This window comes from Akebia trifoliata, chromosome 15 (assembly GCF_017979445.1).
Source record: "Akebia trifoliata isolate Shusen 1 chromosome 15, ASM1797944v1, whole genome shotgun sequence".
Taxonomy (NCBI): Eukaryota; Viridiplantae; Streptophyta; class Magnoliopsida; order Ranunculales; family Lardizabalaceae; genus Akebia; species Akebia trifoliata.
In genome coordinates, this window is record NC_141389.1 from 2,838,409 (window position 1) to 2,864,475 (window position 26,067).

General features: G+C 34.2%; 2 protein-coding genes across 12 annotated transcripts; one reads left to right on the top strand and one right to left on the bottom strand.

The window, feature by feature from the left end:
* Positions 1–6,997: 6,997 nt before the first annotated feature.
* Positions 6,998–13,066, bottom strand: LOC147383912 (uncharacterized). The gene is made up of 2 exons (XM_086424733.1): positions 12,657–13,066; positions 6,998–9,281 (listed from the first exon to the last, which is right to left on the bottom strand). Exon 2 carries the CDS (start codon positions 9,229–9,231, stop codon positions 7,228–7,230), a length of 2,004 nt encoding a protein of 667 aa, XP_086280859.1. The 5' UTR covers positions 9,232–9,281; positions 12,657–13,066; the 3' UTR covers positions 6,998–7,227.
* Positions 13,067–13,185: 119 nt separating this feature from the next.
* On the top strand, positions 13,186–21,558 carry LOC147383913 (uncharacterized). 11 transcript variants are annotated; one of them, XR_015172741.1, is made up of 7 exons: positions 13,186–13,873; positions 16,000–16,235; positions 16,402–16,495; positions 19,832–19,983; positions 20,367–20,640; positions 20,715–20,830; positions 21,202–21,558. XR_015172741.1 is itself a non-coding variant. In XM_086425898.1 (6 exons), the coding sequence occupies exons 1-6, from the start codon at positions 13,831–13,833 to the stop codon at positions 20,396–20,398; spliced, it is 621 nt and encodes a 206-aa protein (XP_086282024.1). In that variant the 5' UTR covers positions 13,186–13,830; the 3' UTR covers positions 20,399–20,546. The 11 variants fall into 11 exon arrangements, 2 of the variants coding, with proteins under 2 accessions (XP_086282024.1, XP_086282023.1); XR_015172742.1 differs by lacking the exon at positions 21,202–21,558 and adding an exon at positions 14,800–14,853 and having other exon boundaries at positions 13,186–14,714; positions 15,832–16,235; positions 20,715–21,195; XR_015172744.1 differs by lacking the exon at positions 21,202–21,558 and adding an exon at positions 14,800–14,853 and having other exon boundaries at positions 13,186–14,714; positions 20,715–21,195.
* Positions 21,559–26,067: the final 4,509 nt, after the last annotated feature.

Genomic DNA, 26,067 nt, shown 5'->3' on the forward strand with positions numbered 1-26,067 from the left:
AGTGAACAAACACTTTATGAAAATTGAAGAAATCGAAGAATCAAGACCCACGAATTTTTAAATTGAGTTTTGATGGTTCAGGTCCTCAAAATTATTGATGTTCCCCATATGCGATAGATTAGAACCTTTGAATATGGAATTTTTCACGTTGTGAGATGACTAACCTTTCCGTGAGTCTACAGAATGGGCCGTGTTCTCTCTCTCTCTCTGTCTCTCTCTCTTTCTCTCTCTATATATATATATCTAAATGAAAATTAACTTTTACTGTAAACCATTTAATACCAAACAAAAAATATAATAATCAACAATTATAGTTTTAAAATCTTAATTAATATATCATGTGCATAGTCAACGAAGAAAGATGGCATACCTTGCTCGTTGGGGACTTGTGGTGAGAGCCAAAACCGAAGACTACACGAACTAGTGAGATTTTGGGCTGCTAGCTGTTGGGGTTGGCTTTTAAGCTTGAGGGTTGGTGGACTAAGTTTAATGATTATTCCATGCGTGTAAGTAGAACAAAGGTTAAAGTATTAGGAAAGAAAAAGGCTACAAATGGAGTGTAACCAATGTTAAGTATAAGATACCTTGAATAGAACTAACAATGGGTTGGATAATATCTGCTTACCCGAGTTAATCGGGTATGAGTATAATTTTTTTTATCCTTTTAAGAATTCGGGTAAATTTATCAGTAATATCTATTTATATAAAGTTAATGTGATAAATTTATAATAAAATATAGAATAATACTGAAGTGAACTCAAGATTGTACCTCATATCGCACGTTTTGATGTTAAAGTGTGTAGGAACTATAGATGCTTTTCATCGAGATACGAGTGAGAAGTATATATGGTTTTGTGCACACCAATGTGTGAAACGATCTCAATTTCAATATTACTCCCGCACAACTCATTATTCAATGCGTGTAAGTAGAAAAAAGGTAAAAAGAGAAAAGAATAAAAATGTAATTAATGGAGTGTAATCAATGTCAAGTACGAGATACCTTGAATAGGGTTGGCAATGGGTTGGATAATATCCACTTACCCGACTCATCCTACCCGAGTTAATTGGGTATGGGTATAAATTTTTTTTTATCCATTTAAGAATTTAGGTAAATTTATCAGCAATTATTTTTAGGGTCGGATATGGATATATGTCCTACCCAACCCGAATATTCTTTTATCCAAGTTTAATACGATAAATTCACAATAAAATATTTGTATAACCCAAAATTAAGGTTTTTTCCGTCAATTTCACAATGACGTATATATATTAGATTTGGATATCTGCTTGAAATTTGGGTACAAGTCTGATATGACTATCCTTTAAAAAAGGTGAATAAATAATAGGATATGACATCCTTAGCATAAGTGGGTAAAAAATTGGATATGGATAACCATATATTGAGTTGGATAAGGATATGAAAATCGGATATGGATAACTAGATATAGAGTTGTGTTGCGGTGTTCTTCTTTGCCTTAAATTTTAGAAGGCGAGAGAGAATCATATAATCATATAGAGAATCACAACCAAGAAAATAAGGATTTTGAATTTTTGACATTCGGATTAGTCTTTTAGAATAAGTTTCCTAAACTAAAAGCTTAATTATCCAATAAATATCTTAAACACTTTCTATATTTTAAAATATTTGAAAAAAAAATATGTATTACAAAAATATGTGCGAAAAAAGTATTATGATGGTAAAAAATTGATAGTTTTGAAAATCCCTAAATAATTGCTGATATTTGAAATACCTCCTATCTTTTATGATTTAAATGGGTTATATACAAGTTAGATTACATGGGTAAACACAACACATTAATGACAAAATAACTAAACGGGTCAAAACAGGTTGAGTGGGTTAATGTCTCTTACCTAGACACAATCCATTTAATAATCACATTAGTCTGGTTGAAACAAATTACAACCCAATTAAACTGAATATGACTCAACCCAAACCCACTAGCTACTTATCGTTTTTGAAACATATAGGTGATACTCTTCAACAATTTAGTTATATCGTACCCATTGACAACCTTTCATTTTGGGGTCAATGGATATGATTGAATGCACGTCGCATTTTGATTGAATAAATCTAGCACCATTTGGGAATTGGAATTACTTATTAAAGCACTTATAATTGTTAAAATTTGATTAGTTAGTGCTGGAATGTAGACAGAAAGCTCAATCCAATGAGACCAAGGTAATAGAGCTTCAATAAAAAATTTATGATCTACAAATAGAGGTTGTAAGATTGAAAATTGAACCAAAACTTGAATCGACGAGGATCCAAAGAACACCAACTCAGATTCCTCGGGACTCACAGAAGGAGAAGGAGAAAAGAGTGTTGATGTGTAGTTTGAAAGAGAACCATAAGAGAGATGGCAATGTGAACAAATAGAAAAAAGACTTGGGCGGTGATGGGTGGAGAAGAATGCATAGTTATGGTGACGACAATGACACTACTTCTAAGTGATCACCTCTTTGAGAATTAGGGAATTCTTCGCAATTGCTTCAGTGGAAAAGTAGAGCAGTGTATCCTTTGCACATCCCTGAGGTTCTCCATCTGGAGGAATGCATTTGAAGTATAGAGAATGCTCTGTGGTTGACACTTTTTAACAATTTAGTTATGGTAAGCTTAGATATCAGTTTTGTCTTATATTTTTCTTTCAATGGTAGTAGGATTATAGTACTCTAGTCTAGACTAATGATTCTAAAAGTCATCCGAGGTTGAGTTGACTCACCTGAGTCAACTTGGTATCGTTAGTGAACTCCTGGGATTTTTAATGTGAATCGCCATTCACATTGTCTCCTTTGAGATATGATATGACTTGTTCAATATTTTGGAATATCATGGGAGACAACCAACTTTTGTAATTTTTATAAGAATAAATAAATAATATTTTTGTCTAAAATCTAAATAGAAATATGACCTTTTCACCAATTATAGCATCTTATAATTCAACTTATTTTACCTAAAAGACATAATTATTCATCTCGTCACATATGTGATGACTCGGGCTGGTCAACTTGATATTGCGGGGGACAAGTTGAGACATAATATATATGATCATTGAAGATTATATGAATGTATTTGTCATAATATAGTACTCTCAACCAATCCTCTAAAGATTAAACCCATGTTATTCTGTTGAGTTTCTTCTGTTTTTTGAAATTTCTGATTACTAATGGACATTTGAAGTTGATTGACTGTTTAAATATTGTTGGGATTGTCAAACATTGTTGAGGGATTTTATTTTTAATAGGCTTTGTGTAATAGAACTTATTGGTTAGTAGATTTATTATGTTTCCTTGTTGTTCCACATAGATATATAAATGGGTTTGCTATAATTTGAATGTCAGCACGGTTTTTAGATATTGTTAACTAACAACCTACTTCAAAAGACCAATTTGTTGGAGAAGGGGAGAACTATGAATATAAGAGGGTCACGAGGCTTAACTAGAGTATGACACACCCAAGAGTGGAGGAAATTATACACTCGACACTCACCCTCGCCCATAAGAGTGGAAAGATTCAAACCCGTGACCCATACGAACTTAGCACTCTAATATATTGTTAACCAATCAACTACCCTAAAAGATCAATCTATTGGAGAAGGGGAGAACTATGAATATAAGAGGGGCCACGAGACTTAACCCGAGAGTGGAGGAAAATATACACTCAACACTCCTCACCCATAAGGGTGGAAAGATTAGAAACCATGACTTATATGAACTTAGTGCTTTGTTATCATGTTAACCAGCCAATTACCCCAAAAGACTGATATATTGGATAAGGGGAGAATTATGAATATAAGAAGGTCACGGGGCTTAACTAGGGTATGACACACCGGAGAGTAGAGGAAAATATACACTCAATAGATATACTTGTTCCAATTTCTTTTTAAAATTTGCATTTCTTTATGCTTCTTTGAACAAATCCATATGTGTTGTAATTTCTTCTGAATACCTATTTACAACTTATTGGTTTAGATTCTAGAAGTGGATCTACTAAAACCCAAGTTTGATTTGATAAGATTGATCCCATTTCATCATTAATTGCCTCTTTCCAAAAGACTGAGTCTCTAGAAGCCATTGCTTCAAAAAAGGTTTTAAGGTCATCCTTTTCAATATTTAATAAAATTGGTATTTAATTGAGAATCTTACATCTATTTCTTTCTACTAAAAAGTCAGTAGCTTGAGAAGAAATAAAGTCATTATTTAATGTTTTTTCTTTTCTAACTCGTTGACCTTTCCTAGATTCAACACTTGTTCCGGATACATTTCTCTTATCCTTAAGAGATGTAATAGAACTTGAGTTAATAGTTGGAATAGGAGTAGAAACTATTGTTGGGTTAGAATCATTGTATAATTTATTTTCGATAAATTCAATATCCCTAGATTCAACTATAACATTCGAATTCATATCTAATAGTTTATATGCTTTGGAATTTTCTGCATACCCTACCAAAATACTTTTGATGCCTCTTGGTCTCAATTTTGATTTCTTTGGATCATGAGACTTATAAAAAAGTCAAACACCCCTACACTTTAAGATATTCCAAATTTAGCTTTCTTCCATTCCATAATTCATATGGTGAAACATGTGTTTTCTTGGAAGTAATCTTATTATTTACATGACAACCAATAAGTAATCCTTCACCCCATAAATTAATAGATAACTTAGCATGTATAATCATTGATTTGATCATATTTGTAAGTGTTCTATTCTTCGTTTCAGCCAATCCATTTTGCTATGGAGTATGAGGAACACTTTTTGATGTATAATCCCATGTTCTTCACAGAATAGTGAAAATTCATTTGGGAAATATTCACCTCTCATGTCACTTCAAAATATTTAAATTTTTCTTTCCTTTTGGTTTTCAACTTTAGCCTTGCACCTTTTAAACATATTGAAGGGTTCATCCTTATTAGTCATTTAAGTATATATGTATAGCTAGAACTATCATCTATGAAAGTGATAAAATATTGATTTCCTCCTCTAGTTAAAACACTATTAAACTCACAAATGTTAGAATGAATCAATTCTAATAATTGTGAATTCCTTTTAACCCTAGGAAAAGATTTCTTAGTCAATTTAGCCTGAATACATGTTTCACACTTCTTAATATTATAATTATTACAAAAAAATCAAATCATGTTTAAACATATATTTCAAAGATCTAAAATTTAAATATCCTAAACGATAATGCCAAATGGAAGAAGACTTGACAGTATGAACAAAAGAATTTTTATTAATACTTAATTTGAACATTCCATTATGAATATCCTTTCCCAACAAATACTTCATTTTTTGTAAGTATCATCCTATTAGATTCAAATACGATTTTGATACCGTTTTTACACAATAAATTTGTAGATACAAGATTATTTCTAATTTTTGGGACATAGAAGACATTTTGAAGAGTCAACTTCTTTCTAGAAGTAAATATGAGTTCCACCATCCTTGTTGTCAAAACTTTGGCAAAGTTATAAGTCAGTAATCATACCAATTTGCATTTCAGACACCATTGCAATAATTTCTTCAATCTTATTTTTCACAAGATTTTCATTATTATTGCTATTTTTATTCTTCTAAGATTTCTTGTGTCTGCATTCACGAGCAAAATAACTTTTCTTACAGCAATTAAAACAAGTTTTTTTCCTTTTTGTTGGACTTGAAGGAATTGTTATTGAATCCTTTATTGTTCGCCTTAAGATGATTATGATATTTGTTTAAACCATTTTTGTTAACAAAGTTCACATATGAAGAATCAATTTTCTTTTCACGAAGTCAAGTTTCTTCTTCAATTCGCAAGTGTTTTAGTATTTCTTCTAAGGAAAAATCTTCAGTTTTATGCATAATATTTTTTCTATAGTCATTCCAATTGGGAGGTAATATAGCAATTATTGCCCTAACCTGGAATGACTCCGGAAGAACAACCCTTACCTCTCGAAGTTTTAAAACCAAAACTTGTAACTCATGAACTTGATCCAGAATAGATTTGTGATCAGTCATAGAAAATTCAAAGTAATTGAAGATAAGAAATCTGTCAATATCTAATTTTTCAATCTTGTATTTGAATTATAAAGCATTCCAAATATCTCGCAGAGATGTCATTGAAGTATATAGATCATAGAGACGATTTGATAGTGTGTTCAGAATATATCCTCTACACACCAACTCATCTTCCTCCCTTTTCTTTATATCTGATATTATTTGTTTGTATCTTGTGGATTTGATTATGGAAAAGGTTGGAAATTAGGATCTAAGATATAAGAGATTTTCAGTACAGTAAGCATAAACATGATTTTATCTTGTCAACGAGTGAAGTTTGTTCCATCAAATCTGTCCAACTTCACAAAAGTTTGATTCATCACTTTGAATGTCGCCATTTCTAATCCTTTTTTCATTTTGGTAACACCTTAAAATTTTAAAACAATTAAGAAGAACAATGAAGAAAAAGAAGAATATAGTTAATCCAAAACAACAACTTTGAGGCACGCATGAAACACTATCTTTAATGTATTATTTGTCTCAACTCCAAATAAAGTTTGTTATCAAATTCTTGACAAAACATCTCCAAGATACGAAGTTTGAACTCTGCAATTAGCAACACTAAAAAAGTTCCTAGAACTCTTTTAAAGAATTATGTATGATTATGATAGTGAAAGGGAGGGAGAAAAATATTGTAATTTTCATTCTAGTGGATGACATATATATAAATGTAATGTGCCTTTTCAGTGGGTTGCTTCTCTTTAATGGTGAGGTTTTATCTCTTAAAAAATTGTACAACTTTTAAGTATATTTATTAAAATAATTATTATATCTATTCAAAATATACCTATTTAAATATTATACCTATTCAAAAAATACCTTATTAAAGTAATCTTCTACTTGAGTACAATTTTTCAAAAAAATTTATCATAATATTTTAAAAGGTAATTATTGCAATTCTTCAACGTGAGACATAATATTAAAAAAAAAAAAAAAAAATTCACTACCACATATTATAATGTATCTTACCGTTACACCTACAAATAAAAGTGATCCAACAACAAGGACATAATTGAGTAATTAAGGAGTTAAGGATTGTCATCCTTATCTACTAGTACACGTGTAGAGGTACTGCTATAAGCAAGAGGTGTAGGATTCTCATCCTTATGTTACAGGACATTCATGGTAGAGTTGCTGCCACGTGTAGAATTGTTGCCACATGACTCGTGCTCTTATGGGAGATTGGTATGCAGTACAGAAGAGAACTGTTCACTCAAGCCAAGGTGAAACATCAAGAAGCGTACAAACATTACAAGCTCTCCTCCTTTACTTAGATGTGCACCTCGGGAAACCTCCCTAAATTGATTAGCAGTATAAGATAACAACTCCACCCACACCTCACAAATCATCCTCCATTTCATCTCCTGATCAGGCAATCCATTGAGCTGTTTTGCGAGCTTCACTGCGCCAAACAAGATAGAGTTAATAGGGTCGATTCCCATTCCTTCCGTTAGTGCATCTTCAAAGAAATTTATATTTATAGAAAGTAACATTGTACGGGCTTCCTTCAATGTCGGCTTTGATTTCCCTCTAGGAAATAAATTTTTGACTCTATAACATGTTGCATGGAATTTATTCCCCTTAATTGATGATAACATCAAACGTTTATTCACTAGGAGATACAGCATGTAGTCGGCTATGTTCTTACCCATCTCTTTGTATTTTTTAGTTCGTCTCATCCTTTCTCGTTGGTCTTCTCTTGTGCTACTAGTGTCTAGGCCTGTCTCTTGGTTGCCACTAGTAGTGTCCAAGCTCTCGTCGGTGTTGTAGCAGAGATCAGTTGCAATGTGCCACAATAGAAGACGCTCATCGAATTCTACGTCTCCAATACTCCAGTTAAGATCCTCGAGCTGTAGTGGACAATCCGAGTTTTTGAGAACCCAATCACCTCGACTCGAGCATAACTTCTTTATGGTCTCGAGATCATTTGCCAACGCAGATTTCTTCTTCAGCTCCTCGAAAATGAATTCCTTTAGTTCTTTTGTGACTCGTGCATGGGGCATATATTTCACATAATCTAATAAATTTCCAATGCCAAACTTCTCTACTGTCCAATCTACGCATCCCCAAGGCTGAACGAGGCTGATATCAATCAAATTATACAGTAACATTGTTTCTGACCACCTGGGTCTGGTAAGAGAGGGAAAATATTTCTGCACCACAGAGACCATTGGCTTAAGGTGGTGGCTAGTCTGCAGGGACACGATAGTCCAATCGGACAAGATGAGCATCATAAATGCTATAACATCTACGACAATGGCGCTGATAAGCAATGCATATGTAATTCCTACGTCAAACTTGTTATAATTGTTCTTGTGACTGAAAATGAAAAGTAGGAGTGAAGTCCAAATTGAAAAGGAGCAAATCGCGCGTAGAATGTACCCAAAGGAATAATGCAGCACGCCTGCCTTTGTATAGAGCACATCATAGATGAATCCGAGTTCGACATCCACTACTTTGAAGGCATCTGTGGCGGACAATTTCTCAAAGAAGGATCGAATCATCTCCCCATCTTGTAATGGGAAAATCATGTTAACAATTAGTCCCTTGAAACTCTTGAACAAAAGATGAGCCGCCTCTACCACTTCAATGTCTTGCAGGGGTTTGCGAATTGGATCGTATTTTCCAATGATGGAATCCATGAAAGCATTCATGCTTGCGAGATAAAGAGCACGAGTCCGCTCACCATACTTAATAATTCCAGCCATAAACGTTAGTAAAAATGGGACTAAGAGTCTTTTCATGGGGAGTGCCCGTACAAAAACGTAACTAGTCGTGAAGACCTCGAAAATCAACAAAAGTGCATGCCTTAACCACAACTCATTGTCTTCGATAGCAAAAGCAGAAATATTATCAGGACCTCCAAGGTGCAATAATAGAAATGGGGCCCAGAATGCCATAAGTTCGCTGTGGTTGGTGCAACTGATAGATTGCATGTTATCGTGGCAATGGGAGTCTTCACCTTGGGCGTTGATGAGGTTTCCGAGGGCTAAAACCGCAACCGAGGCAGCCAGCAAGTAAAATAACCATATGAATGGGCTTACCATTTTTGACCATTTTCCCTTTCGAAGGGGCGCCAAGATGATGAGTAAGATCTGAAGGATCATACTACAGAGAATTAAAAACCGGATCTCCCATACATTCCAAAGCTTCTTGAGCGGGTCAGAGAAGTCCATACTATCCTCCCTTAACCTCTTTTTTTCGTTTAGTTTTTTCTTATCTTCCCCTGTTTGATTTGAATGTCAATAATAGTATCAGTTACAATTTCTTATACAATGGGGGTACTCAACATATGTTTCTAGCAATGTTATAAAAATACTAAGACTTTCCTTACTAACTTTCTAAGATTTTATCCCTACTAGGGTCGTTTTAATAAAATGGATTACGACATTGGCAATCCAACACCACAGCCCTCTAGATTTCATGTGGGCCCAGTAACCTTTTAATAAGATTTAAAATTATACTAAGTTGGTCATGCTAGCCAAACTTGATAAAGTAGGGGAATTTTTGTAATAAAATTGCAACAGATAGTCTGCCCGTAAATCTCTCTATTTTTTATTAGTACAAGAATGACAATGTTAGTGGGGACATGTCATCAGTTTGGAAAAATAGCGACATCTGAAATGTTAATCTAAATGTGAAGGATTAAAATCTCAAAGGGAATTGTTTTTCAAACACGGGTGGTAAAAAAATATATATATTAGAAGCAGGCAAATTTTTTTTGAAGGAAACCTTTCCATGGTATTACATGTGGAAATTTCCAAGGAAGTATTTTAAATTTTGGCAGAAATGTAGGGGTGTGAAATAAATTCTAAATGCTACGTGTCTTGTAACAAAGAGTGTTCCTTCAAATTTTGTAGCAGACTTCCCGCTTAACTCTAAAAAAAAAAAAGGTATCCCTCAAAAAACAAAACTATGTATCTAAATCACCTAAAACACTTGGGAGAGGACGGGTAGGATTGCAACCTGGGCGGATTGGAGGATCAACTTCGGCTCAATCCAAGTTGTAGTACCCTCAACCTGAGCTCAACTCAACCCAACCATTGGGTTAGAGCTCATTAACCCAAGCTCAACTCGAGATTGAGCTTCTAAAATTGGGTTGAACTTGGGTTATCCCAAGTTAAGTAATTTTGGGCAGGTTAGACAGGTTAGGCTCTGTAGGCACTAAAATTTTGAGGAGGCCTTTACAAATTTCATAAATGAAAATTAAGTTTCTAAAATTATAAATGGGCCTCACATCCAAATTAAGTTCATCAACTGGAAACGTGCCTCCTACAAGCTTGGGTTTTGGACTTTCGCAGATAAAGCCCATGATCCAATTAATTTAAGTGGTCCGCATTAAGTATTGGGCTCATACACCTAACAAACGGGTTAACCCATGGTTAAATTCAAAATTCATTAAAATGGATTAGATCAATAACCAAATACCACTTAAACCGATTAGGTAAAATCCGGTTAGATAAGGGGGCATAATTGGAAAGTTGAATTATCCTTAAGTCTATAAACACCAAAGCCTTTCTCATTAAGAGGGGATCGAGATCACTTTCTTTTAGAAGACAGAAACTCTCCCTCTAGAGAAGAAGAAGCTCTCAAGCCCTCTTTTAGAGACAAAACAAAGTTCTTTAAAGATCCGATTAAAGAGAAAATCAAACATAAAACCTTTCTCCAGAAGCCAAGAAATTCTTCTTAGCCAATAAAACGTGAAGTCCGGAGAGAAGAAAATCTATAGAAGATCAAGTATAAACAAAATTATCGTCAAAACAACTTTCTCAACCGATAAAGCGCGAGGCTCGGAGAGCTACATATATCATCCTTTCTGTACTTGACTATTAATCAAAGAAAAATACTGAGATCTGTACTCTCGTTTTCATCAAATCAATAAAATCATTTGTGATCTTATTTCACGAATCTCAAAGTAGATTTGTAAAATTTATTGTTGACAAATTTTTGGTACGTCCGGTGGGACCATTTGAACCTCTCATCTTCCAATCAACTACAAAAATACCAACAAAAGCATCAATGGCATCTCACAACGTCAACGTTATCGCATCTGTCACTGTTGAGAAAGATAAGAAAATCTTTTCCTCTAATTTTGAATCTACTCAAGTTATTAGTTGTGATCTTCCTATAACGCGAACAATGATGAAAACTAGTGGAACCTCTCCAGCATCATTCCAAGAAGCGTGCCACAAAAACGACACTCATTACGAAGACATTGTGGTATATATATATATATACAGTGGCATGGGAGACTTGGGTGCACCCTTTGTTTCTATTTAAAAAGAAAAAATTAGAAAGAGAAACAAAGGGAATGAATGTGCGTTACCTAAAAAAATCGTGATTTACGTTGCCTCCAACATTCCAAGAATCAAGAGAGAATCTGAACCAAGTAATGTGAAAAAAAAAAAAGTGAAAGAAAGGCAACAACATCTTCAAATTTATAATGTCCAAGGAGTTTCAATTGGAAAAGAAAAATATCTCTTACGAATAAGAGAGTTCAAATTCAAATCATCAAAGGATTCCAATTCAAAAGCCCTATCTAAATCAATGAGGATTCCTAAAGGTTTCCTAAGTAAAAAAAAAAAAAAAAAACCAGCTTCTTAAGCATTCAAGGCTGAAGTTTGAAAACAAAGTCTCAATTTGGGCTTGTGTCCAACAAATTTGAGGTGACTCAGTCACAACTAAATGTGAGTCTCCTAAGATTAACTCAAGATTTTCAACAACTCAACTCAACAGGAATAAGTCGATTGGTTTGTTACAAATACAATTCGGTGTGTTAATAGAATCTCTACAAACTTATCAACCCTCGGTCGAAGGGTTTACAATCAGTGGAGGAAGGAGAGTGAGAGAAAAAAATCTAGATCGGATCAAAGGTCCATGAAGTCCAGAAGAAGACGAATCCTTGGAGTTCATAAATGCGGACCAAGAAATTGGTCTCTAATAAGCAAATCTATTCCTGGAAGATCTGCAAAATCTTGTCGTCTTCGTTGGTGTAACCAACTCTCACCACAAGTTGAACACAGAGCTTTCGACAGTCGCTCATCTTCTCAATGGTCGAACCGATAGCGCGATCAAGAACCATTAGAATTCGACTTTGAAGCTTAAATGTTCAAATGAAGAGATCCATGGAAATGATGAGGATTCTTAGTCTCCCCCTTCCTGGATCAGATTCAAACGAACCAAACGATGGTTCGCTTGTGGATGCAAGGCGCAGATTTATAAAATTAAAAAAAAAAAAGAAAAAGAAAAAAAAAGATGAAGAGGGTATGGATCAGGAACGGATTTTAGAGTGGGGCCTCACAAGAATTTTCAAAAGTATATAAATTAGTGAGATATTGCAACAGAGATAAAAAAAATCTGCCACTATTACTCTTTTAATTTTTTTTTTTTCCAATCTTAAAGACCCCACAAATTTTTTTTTTTTTCACTCTTAGTTGTCCCCCACAAAAACATATCTACTCTTGATTGCCCCCAATGGGCAAAATCCTGACTCCGCCCCTGGTATGGATTTGTGAATCTGAGAAATACTCAAGAAGATATTATTGATGCTTCTATTCCAAAAATAAAAAAATACATAAAAAGAGAAAGAAAGAAGTTTTACCTGATTAGAGGGCTCTTACGATCTGCTGAGATGCTTGTAGACGGACGGAGACAAGATTTTCTTGTAGTAGGGGCAAATTATGGTTAGTTATATAGTTGAAGAACTTGAAGATGAATGATTTTAAGATTTTTAGTTAGAAGTTGAAGAAAAGGATATGTATGATTTTAAGGTTTTTGGTTAGAAGTTGAAGGAAAGGATGTGTAGATCATTTTCAATCAGTACATGAGAAGACCTGCTCAAGAGGTAATGTTATCACGAGATCAAGAGGCAATGTCATCAACAACAAAAAATTGAGAGGGGGGAGGGATTGGAGAGTGGTGAGGGCGTGAGGGCAAATGGGGAGAGAGATGAGGAAGTGGGGACAAATGGGACATGTAATCTGTTAAAAATATGGGGGTGTCTCAAAGTTCTGTGGGGGCAATTGCCCCCCCCCCCCCCCCCCCCAGCTCCGCCCCTGCTGGTGGATGAAGAAGAAAGAATCTCAAACAAAGAAGAAAATGGAGGAAAGATTAGAGTTGTGCAAGTCGAAGTTTGGTACACTACAGGAAATTAGTTCTATCGCAACGACTTGCAGCGACGGTCACATTTAAACCCTTGTTATACCCATCTGTAGTAACAGAAAAATGTGACTTTTTATATATGGAAGTAAGGAAGAAGGGCTCTTCCTCTCTCTCCCTCGGCTCTCACTCTTTGATCGTGGTTACTTACTCTGTAAATCGTCTCTTTCTCTAATATCAATTTTTTACGAAATCAAAACTCGTCCTCCTCTAAGAAACCTTTGATTTCTCTAAATTTTTTTATATTGTAAATCGATCTCTCTCCTTCGATTTGTTTAAATCTTCAATTGAAAATTGATCTCTCGTCATCTATTTCTCTTAACCTTCGATTGTAAATTGATCTCTCATCTCTGATTTCCCTAAATATCTGACTGTAAATCAATCTCTGATCTTCGATTTCTTCAAATCTTCAATTTTAAAACAATGTCTCCCATCCTCGGTTACTCACCATAGTCGATTTCAAAGTTGTGCTTCTCCTATTCTCACAAAACCCTATTTGTCTCTCACATTTGATTTGAAAGCTGGCTTCTGATCTTTGTTTCACCAGAAGAAGAAGAAAAAGGGGCGGTAGAGGGATTTCATTCTCTTTGGTTGATTTCGAGAACGATTGAAGTCAAATGGAAGATAATGATAGAAGATCTATAAAAGAATTTCAAATTTGTAAGTCCTTAAGAAGAAACATTAGTTTTCTTCAATCCCATCATGATAAACCCTAGTTCTTTAGTTTTTTATTGATTCAAGTAATTTAATTTGTGGTTTTTGTTTGATTTGAAACCCTAGAATCTGTAATTTTTTCCAATTCAAGCTGTTCATTTCTTTTTCTCAATTTATTTTTGATGGATTATTAAGCTTGAGCCCTAGATATGTTATGGATTGGAGTTTAGCTTACAACAGTAAATCAATGTAAATTTACAGTCAATTAAGATTTCATATAGCATATCTTACACCCTAATCGAGCTCTAATGAAAAATATTTTTCTTATATGTTTTATAGAAATATTTAAAAATTCAATTCCATGGTTGAAATGGATAATCCTTGGGCTTGGGAGGTAAGCTAGAGGTAGTACTAGAACTTATAACATTTGTAAACTAAATTATCCCATCTACATTTCTCTTTTGACCAAATTATATAGGCTGTGAGTAATCCTTCCGTATATCATGTTCTCTTAATTATTTTGTAAATGTTTTTTGGTGATCTTTGACTAAGCAATTCATTGTAGTAGTTAATGCTTGGTTGAATTTCTTTATGTAGGAGGATTAGTGACATAAATGGCACAAGAAATGCTTTACCACCACTAAGTAACTTGTTAAACATGACTAGCCTGTGAGTTGAATGCTTATATAGAGTACTACCAAACATTGTTGTTGAACATGTTCTTGTGGGCTGCAAACTTTTCCGTAAATGTTTTGTGATGATATGTTTTCCACGAAGATCTCAGCTTTAACAAGCTAGCAGGACAAATTCCAAGTAGCTTTGATAGTCTGTCAAAGATAGATTTCATGTAAGTGATCTGATTAGTATGCTAGTATGTAACAAAAAGTTGGCAATCAAACAGAACTAATGAGATGGCTTACGTACCTGACTAGCAATTTGTTGACTGGACCTGTTCTTGATTGGATGTTGAAGAAAGGAGAAGGAATGTGAGTTCCTCTTCCATAATACTTAATTTTCATCTTACCCTTGCAGTTTAGTAGTGAAGGCTCAATCTCATTTATTTTAGGCAAACTAACTATAGAAATCTCATATATAAGGACTGATTTATGTCCATATTAGTACTGTGAAGGGAAGCTAACATTTTTTTCACTCGGTTTCCAGCATCTGCACCTCTTAAATTCTATAGTATGGTGTAGATTGTGTGTTTCCTTGTGCGATTTTATATTTGGTTGGTTTGGGAGCATTAAGTTTGTATCGTGTGTTTAATTGAAAATGCCCTAACCAAATCACTTGTATGATATGTAAATATGCCTTATCATGCTCATTTGTTACATTTTGGCTTCTTTCTAGTTTCTAGCTTCATTTGGTTAACTATCTTATTTTAACACAACTTTTTTCTGCACAATTTTCTTCAGAAACTTGTTTGGAAGTTTACTAGGCAACAACTTGTAAGTTACAAATATCTTTTCATCTCACTCCCTCTGTTTGTTTTTTGTTTTTTGTTTTTGCTTTGTTGGAATTGCATCATAATCATTTTAGATGATGATGAATGTTTCAGAAAAACTACTTCAATCCAGTTCTTTGCATCATAATCATAATCAGTTTTTGGTTTCAAATCTTTTTTTTTTTTTTTTTTCTCATTTTAATTTTAATGGATTCAAATGAAATTTATTTATAGAGCATGCTTCTTGTGGGAACAGAGAATTTTTCATTGCGGACCCTCTATAGTCTATGACCTTTTCCAATGCTTGGTTGATTCTTTTTTTTCCCTTAGTTATTAATTATCAAACCTCATTTATGCACAAATGTCTATGATTGTTCTGAGGTGTAGATATTGTGTGGTGCATACAAGTGTATTTGTAAATTTGTAACATATGAATTGCATACAGTTGGGTTTTTATTTGAAGACACTCTTTAGATGGAGTTCGATTTGTAATTTTTTTTTTTTTTTTTGTGCAACTTAGGTATCAGACACATTATTTACATTGGTAGACTTGCAAGCAAAACATAACAGCAAGTTGCTCTATAACTTGGGCAATTTTATTAATCTAGTATTGCATTTCATTGCTAAAGATCCAGGTTAGTATGCTATGTATACTTGTAAAACGTACACTTCATTGCTCTTGTTCCAGTTTCAAAGCTAGCTGATGTGATGGAGGGTGATAGCTCAAATGGTACAATTAGTTCTAGCAACTCTGGGTTGCCCAATACAGGTCTACACTCTATTAGTTCAAGCAGCAGTATTTCTCCGCACACACCACGGCCACACGGATGTAGCACCATTGCTGCCAAAGGTCATAAAGAATCAGTATATGTGTTGGCAATGAATGATAGTAACGCTTTACTTGTTTCTGGTGGAACTGAGAAGGTATAATGTGATGCTTACGTTTAGTTTCCTATGTCCAACCTTTCTATATTTGTGTATTATTATATGTATTAGTCAAACTATAATTGTTTTTATATTCAGGTTGGCTTTGCTCGACTATAGCTTTTGGTTAGAAGAGTTGTTAATGGTTTCGAAAATCACTCTGTAGGTTGTTCGTGTTTGGGATCCAAGAACTTGTTCAAAAACTATGAAGCTAAGAGGACATACAGATAACATTAGGGCTTTGCTTCTGGATTCCACTGGTAGGTTGGTTGGATCCTTGAATGTAATATGCAGTTTATTTGATTCATTTGTTGCTTCCTCCATTTTACCTAAACTTTGCCATTTTAATATCTTTGAATTCGTAGATATGCCCTAACTCGCTGGTGAAAGTTATAAATAGAGATTCGCTAGATTAATCATCTCTAACGAATCTCTATGAAATTCCTTTTATAACAATTCATAGATATGATCCTTGACTGGTTCTGGTTCTGTTTCTGTTTCTGGTGTTAATGGTGCTGGGTTTAATGGGTTTGGTGGTTCTAATGAGTTTTTACTTAAAGAAACTAATCCTCACCTTGGCGGTGGACCGATGAACAAAGATAAAACCAGTTCGACTTATGATTTGGTTGAACAAATGTAGTATTTGTATGTTCGTGTCGTTAAAGCTCGTGATTTTTCAGTGTTCGGTGGTGTGGGTGAAGTAATGGCTGAGGTCAAACTTGGGAATTATAGACGGCTGGATGGATCTTGCATGTATTTAATTTGGTGAGTACCAATTTTCCAATCAACTCTTCTTTGGTTGGGATGCAAAATTCCATTACCCCAACCAGGCCATGCCTGTCAAATGGGCTTGGAGATTTGTGAAGCAACACATGCTTAAATCATCACCACCATCATCCCCCAAAATTTTGGGTCCCTTCATTCAATTCTACTTGAAGTCATGGCTCCTATTAAATCAAGTGTCCATATCTACTTTCACTTACTGATACTTGAACGTAATTTAGGTGCAAAAATAATGTGCCTTCCATAAACATATGCTGTCCTTCTCAATTGGACAGAAGCAACAGCTGTTATTGTAAACCTAGGAATATTGGAATACAACTTATTCTTGCAAGTTTGATATCCTTTAGTAAACTCAATTCACTTCTTAAGTGCCTAATCTGATTATAAAATTTTCTATTGAATGGGAAGCTGCATCAATTTCAATGGATGCATGATTGATGCCCCAAAACACTCTAGATTTTGTGAACTTTGAGATCAAATTTTTTTTTTATGGTTGATTTTGTGAACTTCTATTTCGTGAAAAAATGCGTGTAAAGTGTGTAAATTGTTTCCTTGTTTATAAGGAATATTTTTCAAAGGGCATGGGTAGTCATGATGCATCCTTTGAGTTCTTCTGCCCGTCTTCGTGTTTTATGTAACAGTTTGGAGTGTTCCCATGCTAAAAAAAATGCTTATAAATCTGTTTCTCTGTTTGCTTGCGCGTGTTTGGAGCTCTATTTATTCAAATATTTTCTTTTACCTATTTTTGCGTATTGTGTACATGATTTTAATGTATATTAGCTTATATAAGTATATTCTTTCTATATTATACACATGACCTGAACTAAGTATTCTAGAAAATATATGAAGACACATGCCATGAATGAAGATTTCTCCGGGAGAGTCGAATGACATTAGTTGGATAAGGCATAGTTAACGGCATCGATGATGATATGTTTCAAAATATGAAATAATCTTTACGGACATGTTGGTGAATTGGTTTGTGGGCTGTGTATTTGACATTTTGTATCTCAATTTGCGACATTGATAGTGTGTCTCTCATTACATAGCAAGGAGAATTTTTTCTTTCTTTCTTTTTGATGAATTCTCATATATCTATCTCATTAAATGCCTCCCTCCTTTGGTAATTCTATTCCTCCAATTTTTATTTCTCTTTTCGAAAACAAAATTGCTATTGAAAGATCATTTACTATTGCAAATTCAAGGATCATAGCTTCCATTTCACTTCTTGATTCAAGTCCATACCCTATTTATTTCCAAAGCAGTCTTTAAATTCTTTCACCTACTCAAGGAACTCTTTATATATATATATAGATACATACATGTATTTGGTTAGGCAAGATCAAACACTAATCCAAAAGAAGACAAACAATATAACAAAATGATTTCAGAATCAAAGAAAAGGCATAGATGACGATGACCCTACCTATTTGATGTTCTTTACCAGGGGTTGTGCTTGTCATTAACTTAGAAACCCATTCCATTTTATGAAATTTAGCGTTGGTTGGAGACACTCACCTAGTATGCACCACACGTCACTGATATGCTGAGACCTTATTATCGAAACATCTCATTATATATGACATACTTTACCCATAAAAAAGGAATTTATTGGATGACTTGTCTGTGCAGCACGTTTGTTGAGGCTGGTGTTTCCAACAACTGAAATGTGTGTCGAGTTAAGGTTGAAATGTCCCTTAAATTCTGAAAGTGACCACACTTATATCCATCTAAATTGCAGAATGGGCAGCAGATGATTCTAGGCCATCCCTGAAAAGTTATTTTAAATGATTTTAAGGGTTCTGATTAATGGGTATTTGCTGTTTTGAATTGTGTTCCTCTTCGTTTTTCATATTTTGGGTTGTAAGTCATATATTAGTTAATTAATTGGTAGTTTTTGTGTATTTCTTTTGATTGCTTTTGTGAAATCTTTTATGGGTTTTTCTTTTAAGTTTAATGAGTATTGATTTGGTTTATGGATTGATGGGTTTGATATCTCAGACAGTTTATGATGGTGGCTGCCATGTTCTTGGGTAACTAAGAAATATCATGATGGTTGTATTTTTCATATAAATTTAATAATGAAACCAACCTATGAACTTCTGGCTCTTATTAAAATGCTTTTTTTTTTTGTTAATTTCTGGTTCTGGTTAATCTCTTATATGCAGGGTCATTCGAACAACTCTTGTACCTATTGAGGTCTGTTTTAAACTACAAAATGTTCTTGAATTTTGATTCAATAGAGCTTTTTATAGATATCTGATAAACCATCTCGCCTTAACGTTCTTATTATAAAACTTGATTCTAATCCGTCGAATTTCAATAATTTTATGAAAATTACGAGTCGTGATCCAGAGCGGTGTCCCGTTCCTATAGTAGGCTATTAGCCACATACAGTGTCTACTTGGCACCTCTTGGTTGGAGATAAAACACATAAGGCTGCGTGCAAAGTAGAAAATGGTTTGGTTAGGAGCCGATGTGCTTTAAACTCCAACCAAGATGTGCCACATAGACACTGTTCCTATTCTATAGGAACAGGACACACCTTACTTGACCTGATTCTAAAACTATGTGCGGGCTGAGTATTTCTGCTGTCATAAGTTGAATCAGTGATTGTTTAGAAAATTTAACAAAAAATATATATATTGAGCATGTGTGAAACCATTGTTGAATTACCTCGGGATATACCAATGTATAATGACATGGGTTATATCGTCTCTGCTAGTAAAACCAATTTTGATATTTTCAAGCAATGGAGCAGAGAACGAAATCACTAGATGAATTCATACTGATATTGCTGGAAGTATGACCAGTGAAGGAAATGGAGTTGCTGAAAGAGAAGATGGCAAGTGTAGAGCTTGCACAAGAAGAGGCCAACAGCCTATCAAATATCGTTCACTCTGACAATGTACGACTTGAACATGATGTGGCTTTCCTCAAGGCAGTTATGGATGATACTCAAAAGGTGTGCCACTGTTCACATTCTTATCTGCCCTTCTTGTAACTAGGTTTGAATTAGTAGCTCATATTGTTTTAGTTTTGATTCGTATTGAACCGGTTCTATTGAATATATGTAAAATAGGAATTGCATTCAACAAGGGGAGTCCTCGCAGGAGAAAGGGCTAGAGCTAGCTTTCCAGCTACAGGTATGGGTCATATTGATCTGAAACTGTGTGCAGCAATTCCAGACCTGGGATCAAAACCTCATCTTACACTTAACCAACCACCTATCAAAATGAAAGTTTTACCGTGCCTTTTTATTATCTTGATTGATACCTCTGTTTTGAGGGAATTTTATGACTTCATGAACCTGACTTGGTGTTCTAACTTTATGTGTATGTGGTACAGATTGGTCTTCTAAATGTCGACGGGTACTATAATTATTTGAAGTCCTTGCAACTTGTTGCTGGTTTGACATTGGAACGAGATGGTGAAATTAGGAAAGCTGCTCTAAATACACTTGCTACTGCAAGGCCAAGAACCTGTGTCATAGGCAACATCCCTAACTCCATGATCTACAGAAAGTAGATCAGTATCCAGTGGCCGATACCGTTCCTGGAGTTCTCATACTTCACATTGATGCTCCTATTTACTTCACTAATGCTGGCTACTTAAGGGAAAGGTACTTAAAAAAATACAATAAATACATGAATTTTTTTTAAATTGTCACACACACATGTATGTGCATATGTGTAGATTCATGGACGACGTGGTATTCATGGATAGAGAGAGTAGGAATGATAGTGAGGGATTCATGGACGACGTAGGTATTCATGGACAGTCGTTTTTCGTGCATTATGACGTAGTGGATGGTGAGTTCTATTTCATCTGTTCTTTCTAAAAGTTATGGATTTCATGTTTGTTCTTTATATTTAGTTGAATTAGTGCTAAAAATCATGTCTTTGGATTGGTTTTTATAGTTCAATTTCATCTTCATTTGTATGATTCTAGACTGCAATTTGTTTCTAAACTAGTCCTAGATTATCATTTTTCATCTATAAGATATTTGCAACGATTTTGTTGCAATAAAGCTACCTCAGAAATTGGATTTGTTCAGATCTGTAGGGATAATTCTTGATCCGATTCATGCACAATAGATTCATCTTCAATTGTGCTTTTAAAGTTTTGATTTTTTTAAATTCTACTTATGATCTTTTATTTTTTTGATTTTTCGTGGTTGCAGTTACCAAGTGTTGGAATTAATCCACAATGGAATCAGACAAGTATATATGTATTTGAGAAACATTGCCACAAAATAGTGTTGTTATCACGACAAGTAAGGCGAAGTATTGTAGATTTGAGGGAGGCACGCTACCGAATTAATCCACAATGGAATCAGGCAAGTGGAGGTTGTCTTGTATGCATCTGGATTACTTATTGCAGGAGTTTCAAATTGTAGATTAGAATTTGGATTGGCAAATAGATTTTTTAAAGTTGAAGATAGGAGGGGCATTTGGGTCTTTTCATACTGGTAATAGGGGTCAAGGTCATTAATTTCAAAACATAGGGTATTTTCAATATTCAACAATACATGAGGGGGCTGGTGTAAAATTAAAATTTTTTTTTTTTTTTCAAAAGCTTTTATAGGGACGGCCAAAACCCTAGCTAAATAACAAATTTTTTTTAAAAAAATAATACTCTATAGCGACGGCCAGCGCGGCTGTCGCTATAACTCATATACATTCAGCGATGGCCTATTCAGCGACAACAACCGACGGCCTCCCTGGCTGTCGTGAGATGCTTTTGCGACGGTATTTTATACCTATAGCGACGGTCTCGACCGTCGCTATAGCCCTATTTTACTGTAGTGGTAGAACCATAGTTTTTAAACTCGGTATTGCATCTAGTCTCGTCAGTTCTGATACCGAGTCATCTCGGACGAGTTTTCCGATACGTTTGAGACGTCTCATGAGATAACTTAAAAAATTGAACGTGAGAAGTAAAACTCGGTCAAAAAATGATTTTGTGAGTTGGTCTTGTTCAACTCCGATATTAAGTTAACTCGGACGATACGTCTCGATCTCAAACGAGTTTAAAAACCATGGGTAGAACCCTTAATCGAAACCAAGGTCACCCTTAAAATAAAATCTCAAAAGAGTCTTCCATGTTGGTCTTACCAAATCGTGGGTTAACCACAAAATTCCTGAGGTTTTAGTGTTGCAAGTGAAAGCAATCACATCATTGTTGTGTCATATTGTTACCAAAACTGTAACAACATAATATGCCAAATAGTTTGAGAAGTCCTTGACGGTGTTTAGTTGTTGGCAACAAAGTTCTAAAAGTTGGCAAATCATACATTGTTTTTGGAAGAAACGTTGGACCATTTTCCCTTTCGAAGGGGCGCCAAGTTGATGAGAAGGATCTTGGCGCCATTTTCCATACTTTCCTCCCTTAACCTTTGATTTGAATGTCAATAATAATATCAGTGACAATTTCTTACTAACTTATGTTTCTAGCAATGTTTTAAAAACACTAAAGACAACTATATGTTTTTCTGATCGTATATTAGGTAGTCATATGAATTATTTTTTAAATAAAATAATTGATTCAGTAAATTTTTTCAGACTCCAAAATTATTCCTTGGTTTTCGTTCCCATCAGTGTTTTCAAAATCTAACCTCATGACTCAACTGACCATGAGTAATGAATAATACTCTTTACTAACTAGTATAATCAGGATTCACAAACAATAACAAATATATTATATTATATAAAAAAATACATATATTAAAAAAATATATATATATCTCAAGACTTATTTGATCAACTTGTTAAAACTATTAAGGAAAAATGGGTCAAGAAGACTAATATCATATATTGTGTTACGTTATTAGACGAGCTATTAGATGATATTACATTCATAAGTTAGTTATATGTTTAGACATGTTACAACTTTGAAAAAAAAGTTAGGATCCAGAGATGTATTTTGTTGTTTTAAGACAACGGAAGCGCATTTATGGTGGTTGGTAAGTAAAAGGCAAATGTCAATTGGTGATAGTTCTGGTGGTCGTGATAATATGTAAAATTTCTTGTGTGATTATTTTTTATATTAAAAAACTTTTTATAGTTGGTGTTTTATTTTTGTTGGATGTTTTTGTTTTTATTTATATCGAATGCTTGTATTTTATTTTTGTAATGGGGATATTTATGTTATGTTTAAATCAATATTGATTGCCTTATTATCGTTAGATCATGGTATTTTGGTTGTTTATAAGTTTGAATTTTGATATTTTATTACATATTTGAAGACAAACAGATTTGATGGATTCATCATTGGATGTATTTTTTTGTCTTCATCGTAAAATGAAGAGTTGATAAATTAACCGTTTGATGAGGACTTGACAAATTCATCTTCAGATGATAATCTTGAACTATTAACAATTGGAGTGGTAGTAACTCAAATTTTACATTAATGCGAATATATTTTAAATAAATAACCTAAAAAAAATTCTAATTTTACTGGAAAAGATTATATAAAATATGTTTTATTAAAAAATAGTTTTATATGTCATGAACTGTTAAAAAAAAAATCTGCATTTTTTATCCAGATTTTTGTGACCAAGTAGGGGTATTTGAGCTACGATTCAAGTGGGTCCCATTAGTTTTTTGAGGTCGGACCACTTGGAAACTTATTCATCTCATTGAAGATAATAGTTTCATGTTTTAAGTTGTCAAAAATCCATTATGGGTGAATGAAAAATCAGCTCCAAAGAACCCCTATTAACCATGGTTTGTTGTATGTGGTTAATAAGATTATTGAGTTTATAAGAGAAATTTTTTAGTCCCACATCGGATAGGAATAAGAAAATTGTCTAATTCTTATATAGAACTTCTTTTATCACTTAAGTGTATATGAGAGAGAGACTTAGATAAGCCCACGCACGTGCATAAGGGGCCCATAGGCTCAAGAAGGATTTGATCCATTGGTCCAAAATACTTTTAATGCGTATGCGGGCACACGATGCGCGCGCAGGGGGGTGCAAATTTCGTCAATTTGGCTTCACGTGGGTTCCGCGATGGGTTGGGCTTAAATCCGTTTTTCTTAAGAGACACACATGCACATTCCTTTTCCTAAGAGACGCATTGTCTCGTATAAATAGGTCTTCTCCTTCTTTGCTGTTTAAACGTGCAAGCATTCTGCTTTCCATTTGCATTCTTTGAGAGTACAAATAGTAGCGTTCGGTTCGCTAGACGTGTAGATTGTAGTGCTGCCTCTACACGTGTGATCGTTGTATCCTGGGAGAAAATTGTTCATTGATCCGTGTGCACCAAGTTGCGGGAACAAAATTGTCTTAAGGACATTGTGTTCAACATAAGCCTCGGTCAAACTTCTAATTATTCATTCTCGAATATTTACCGCAAGTGTTTAACATGAACAATTTAGAATGGATAAACATGTTTTTAACAAACTATTATCATCTTTTCACGACAAGGTAACTTAAACAGTACGAAACGTATTTCTTTAGAAGTCTCTTTGGCAATGTTTCTAATGATATTAGTATAAAATGCAAGTATGAGATTGATTGCCAATCGATTTTAACATTCAGAAAAGACTGTAAGCAAGTATTTTCATAGAATTCTGGAGTTGATTCTACATTTATCTAGGATATTATCGTGCCTCGATACTCGAATGAGATCCCTCTAAAAATCTAAACTAGTTGAAGATACTGACATTTCTTTAAGGTATCTTATTACATTTTTTTAATTATTAGGGTATGTTTGATTGCATATGGAAAATAGGGTAGAAAATCAATTTGCATGGAAAATAATATTTTCCATCTGTTTGATTGCATTTTTTCATGAAAATTAATTTTCCACCTTAATAAAAAAATCCACAAAAAGATGGATTTCACTTTTTTACCCATATGCATAGAATAGTGAAATCAACTCATATTTTCCATTCCCAAAATATCATCTTTTTCTTCCCCACTCATATATTTTTTTTCCTTATCACCACCACCACCATAGCCATCATCACACTAACCTCACTGTCGTCACTATCATTATCGCCGTCCCCATCATCATCATTTTCGACCACCCTCTCTCTTTCTTCGTTTTTTTCTTCTTCTCCTTTCCTTACCTCTCTTGCCACAACCACCACTACGCGTTTTCCCATTTTCTTTCTCATCATCTTATTCCCCACTTACCTCCATCATCACCACCATCACATCCTTCCCTCTCTCTTATCATTTTCCAAACCTCTCCCCACTACAACATTTTTTATCTACAGCGGCGGATTTTTCCGTCGCTACAAGGTCATTTTTCCGCCGGTAAAAGGTATTGCGGCGATGAGCACCGGAACCAAAAATCCGTCATTGTTTCCTCCGTCGCTAACTATAGCAGCGGATAATGTATTCCGCTGTTGCAGGTGGTATCTTTAGTGGCGGATATAAATATCCGCTGCAATAAGTCGAATTTTTAACAAATATAATATAATACATATAACAGCGGATATTAAGATCCGCTGCAATAGGTCAATTTTTTTATAAAAAAAATATAACACATATAGCGGCGGATATTAAGATCCGCTGCAATAGGTCAATTTTTAAAAAAAAAATATAACACATATAGCGGCGGATATTAAAATCCGCCGCTGTACGTTTTTTTTTTTATAAAAAAAAATCATTATATATCCTTCGAAAACAATATATAAAGACGGAATTTGTATCCACTGCTGTAATTTTTTTTCATATATATATATATATATAACCTGTGTCCTCCAACCTGTACAGATTGAAAACTTTAAAATAAATAATATAAGAGAGCTGCTATTACCACACTAACTTTTATTAATCCAGCACTAATACATAAGTAAATCACCAAAGAACTGCACATGTTTATAGTTTCAACTAATAATAAATAAACAAAAATAGTTAATGTGATATTGGGCTTACTGAGGAAATCTCCCAAGCTGAAGTTCTTGCCAAGAACCCATTTTTGGTAATTTATGTTGGGCTTTTGAAGGTTGTCATACCAACCCAAAGTGAAATAAATGATCTGAATGCAACTTACCATGATTGAAAGTTAGGCCACAGGTTTGGTAGCAAATG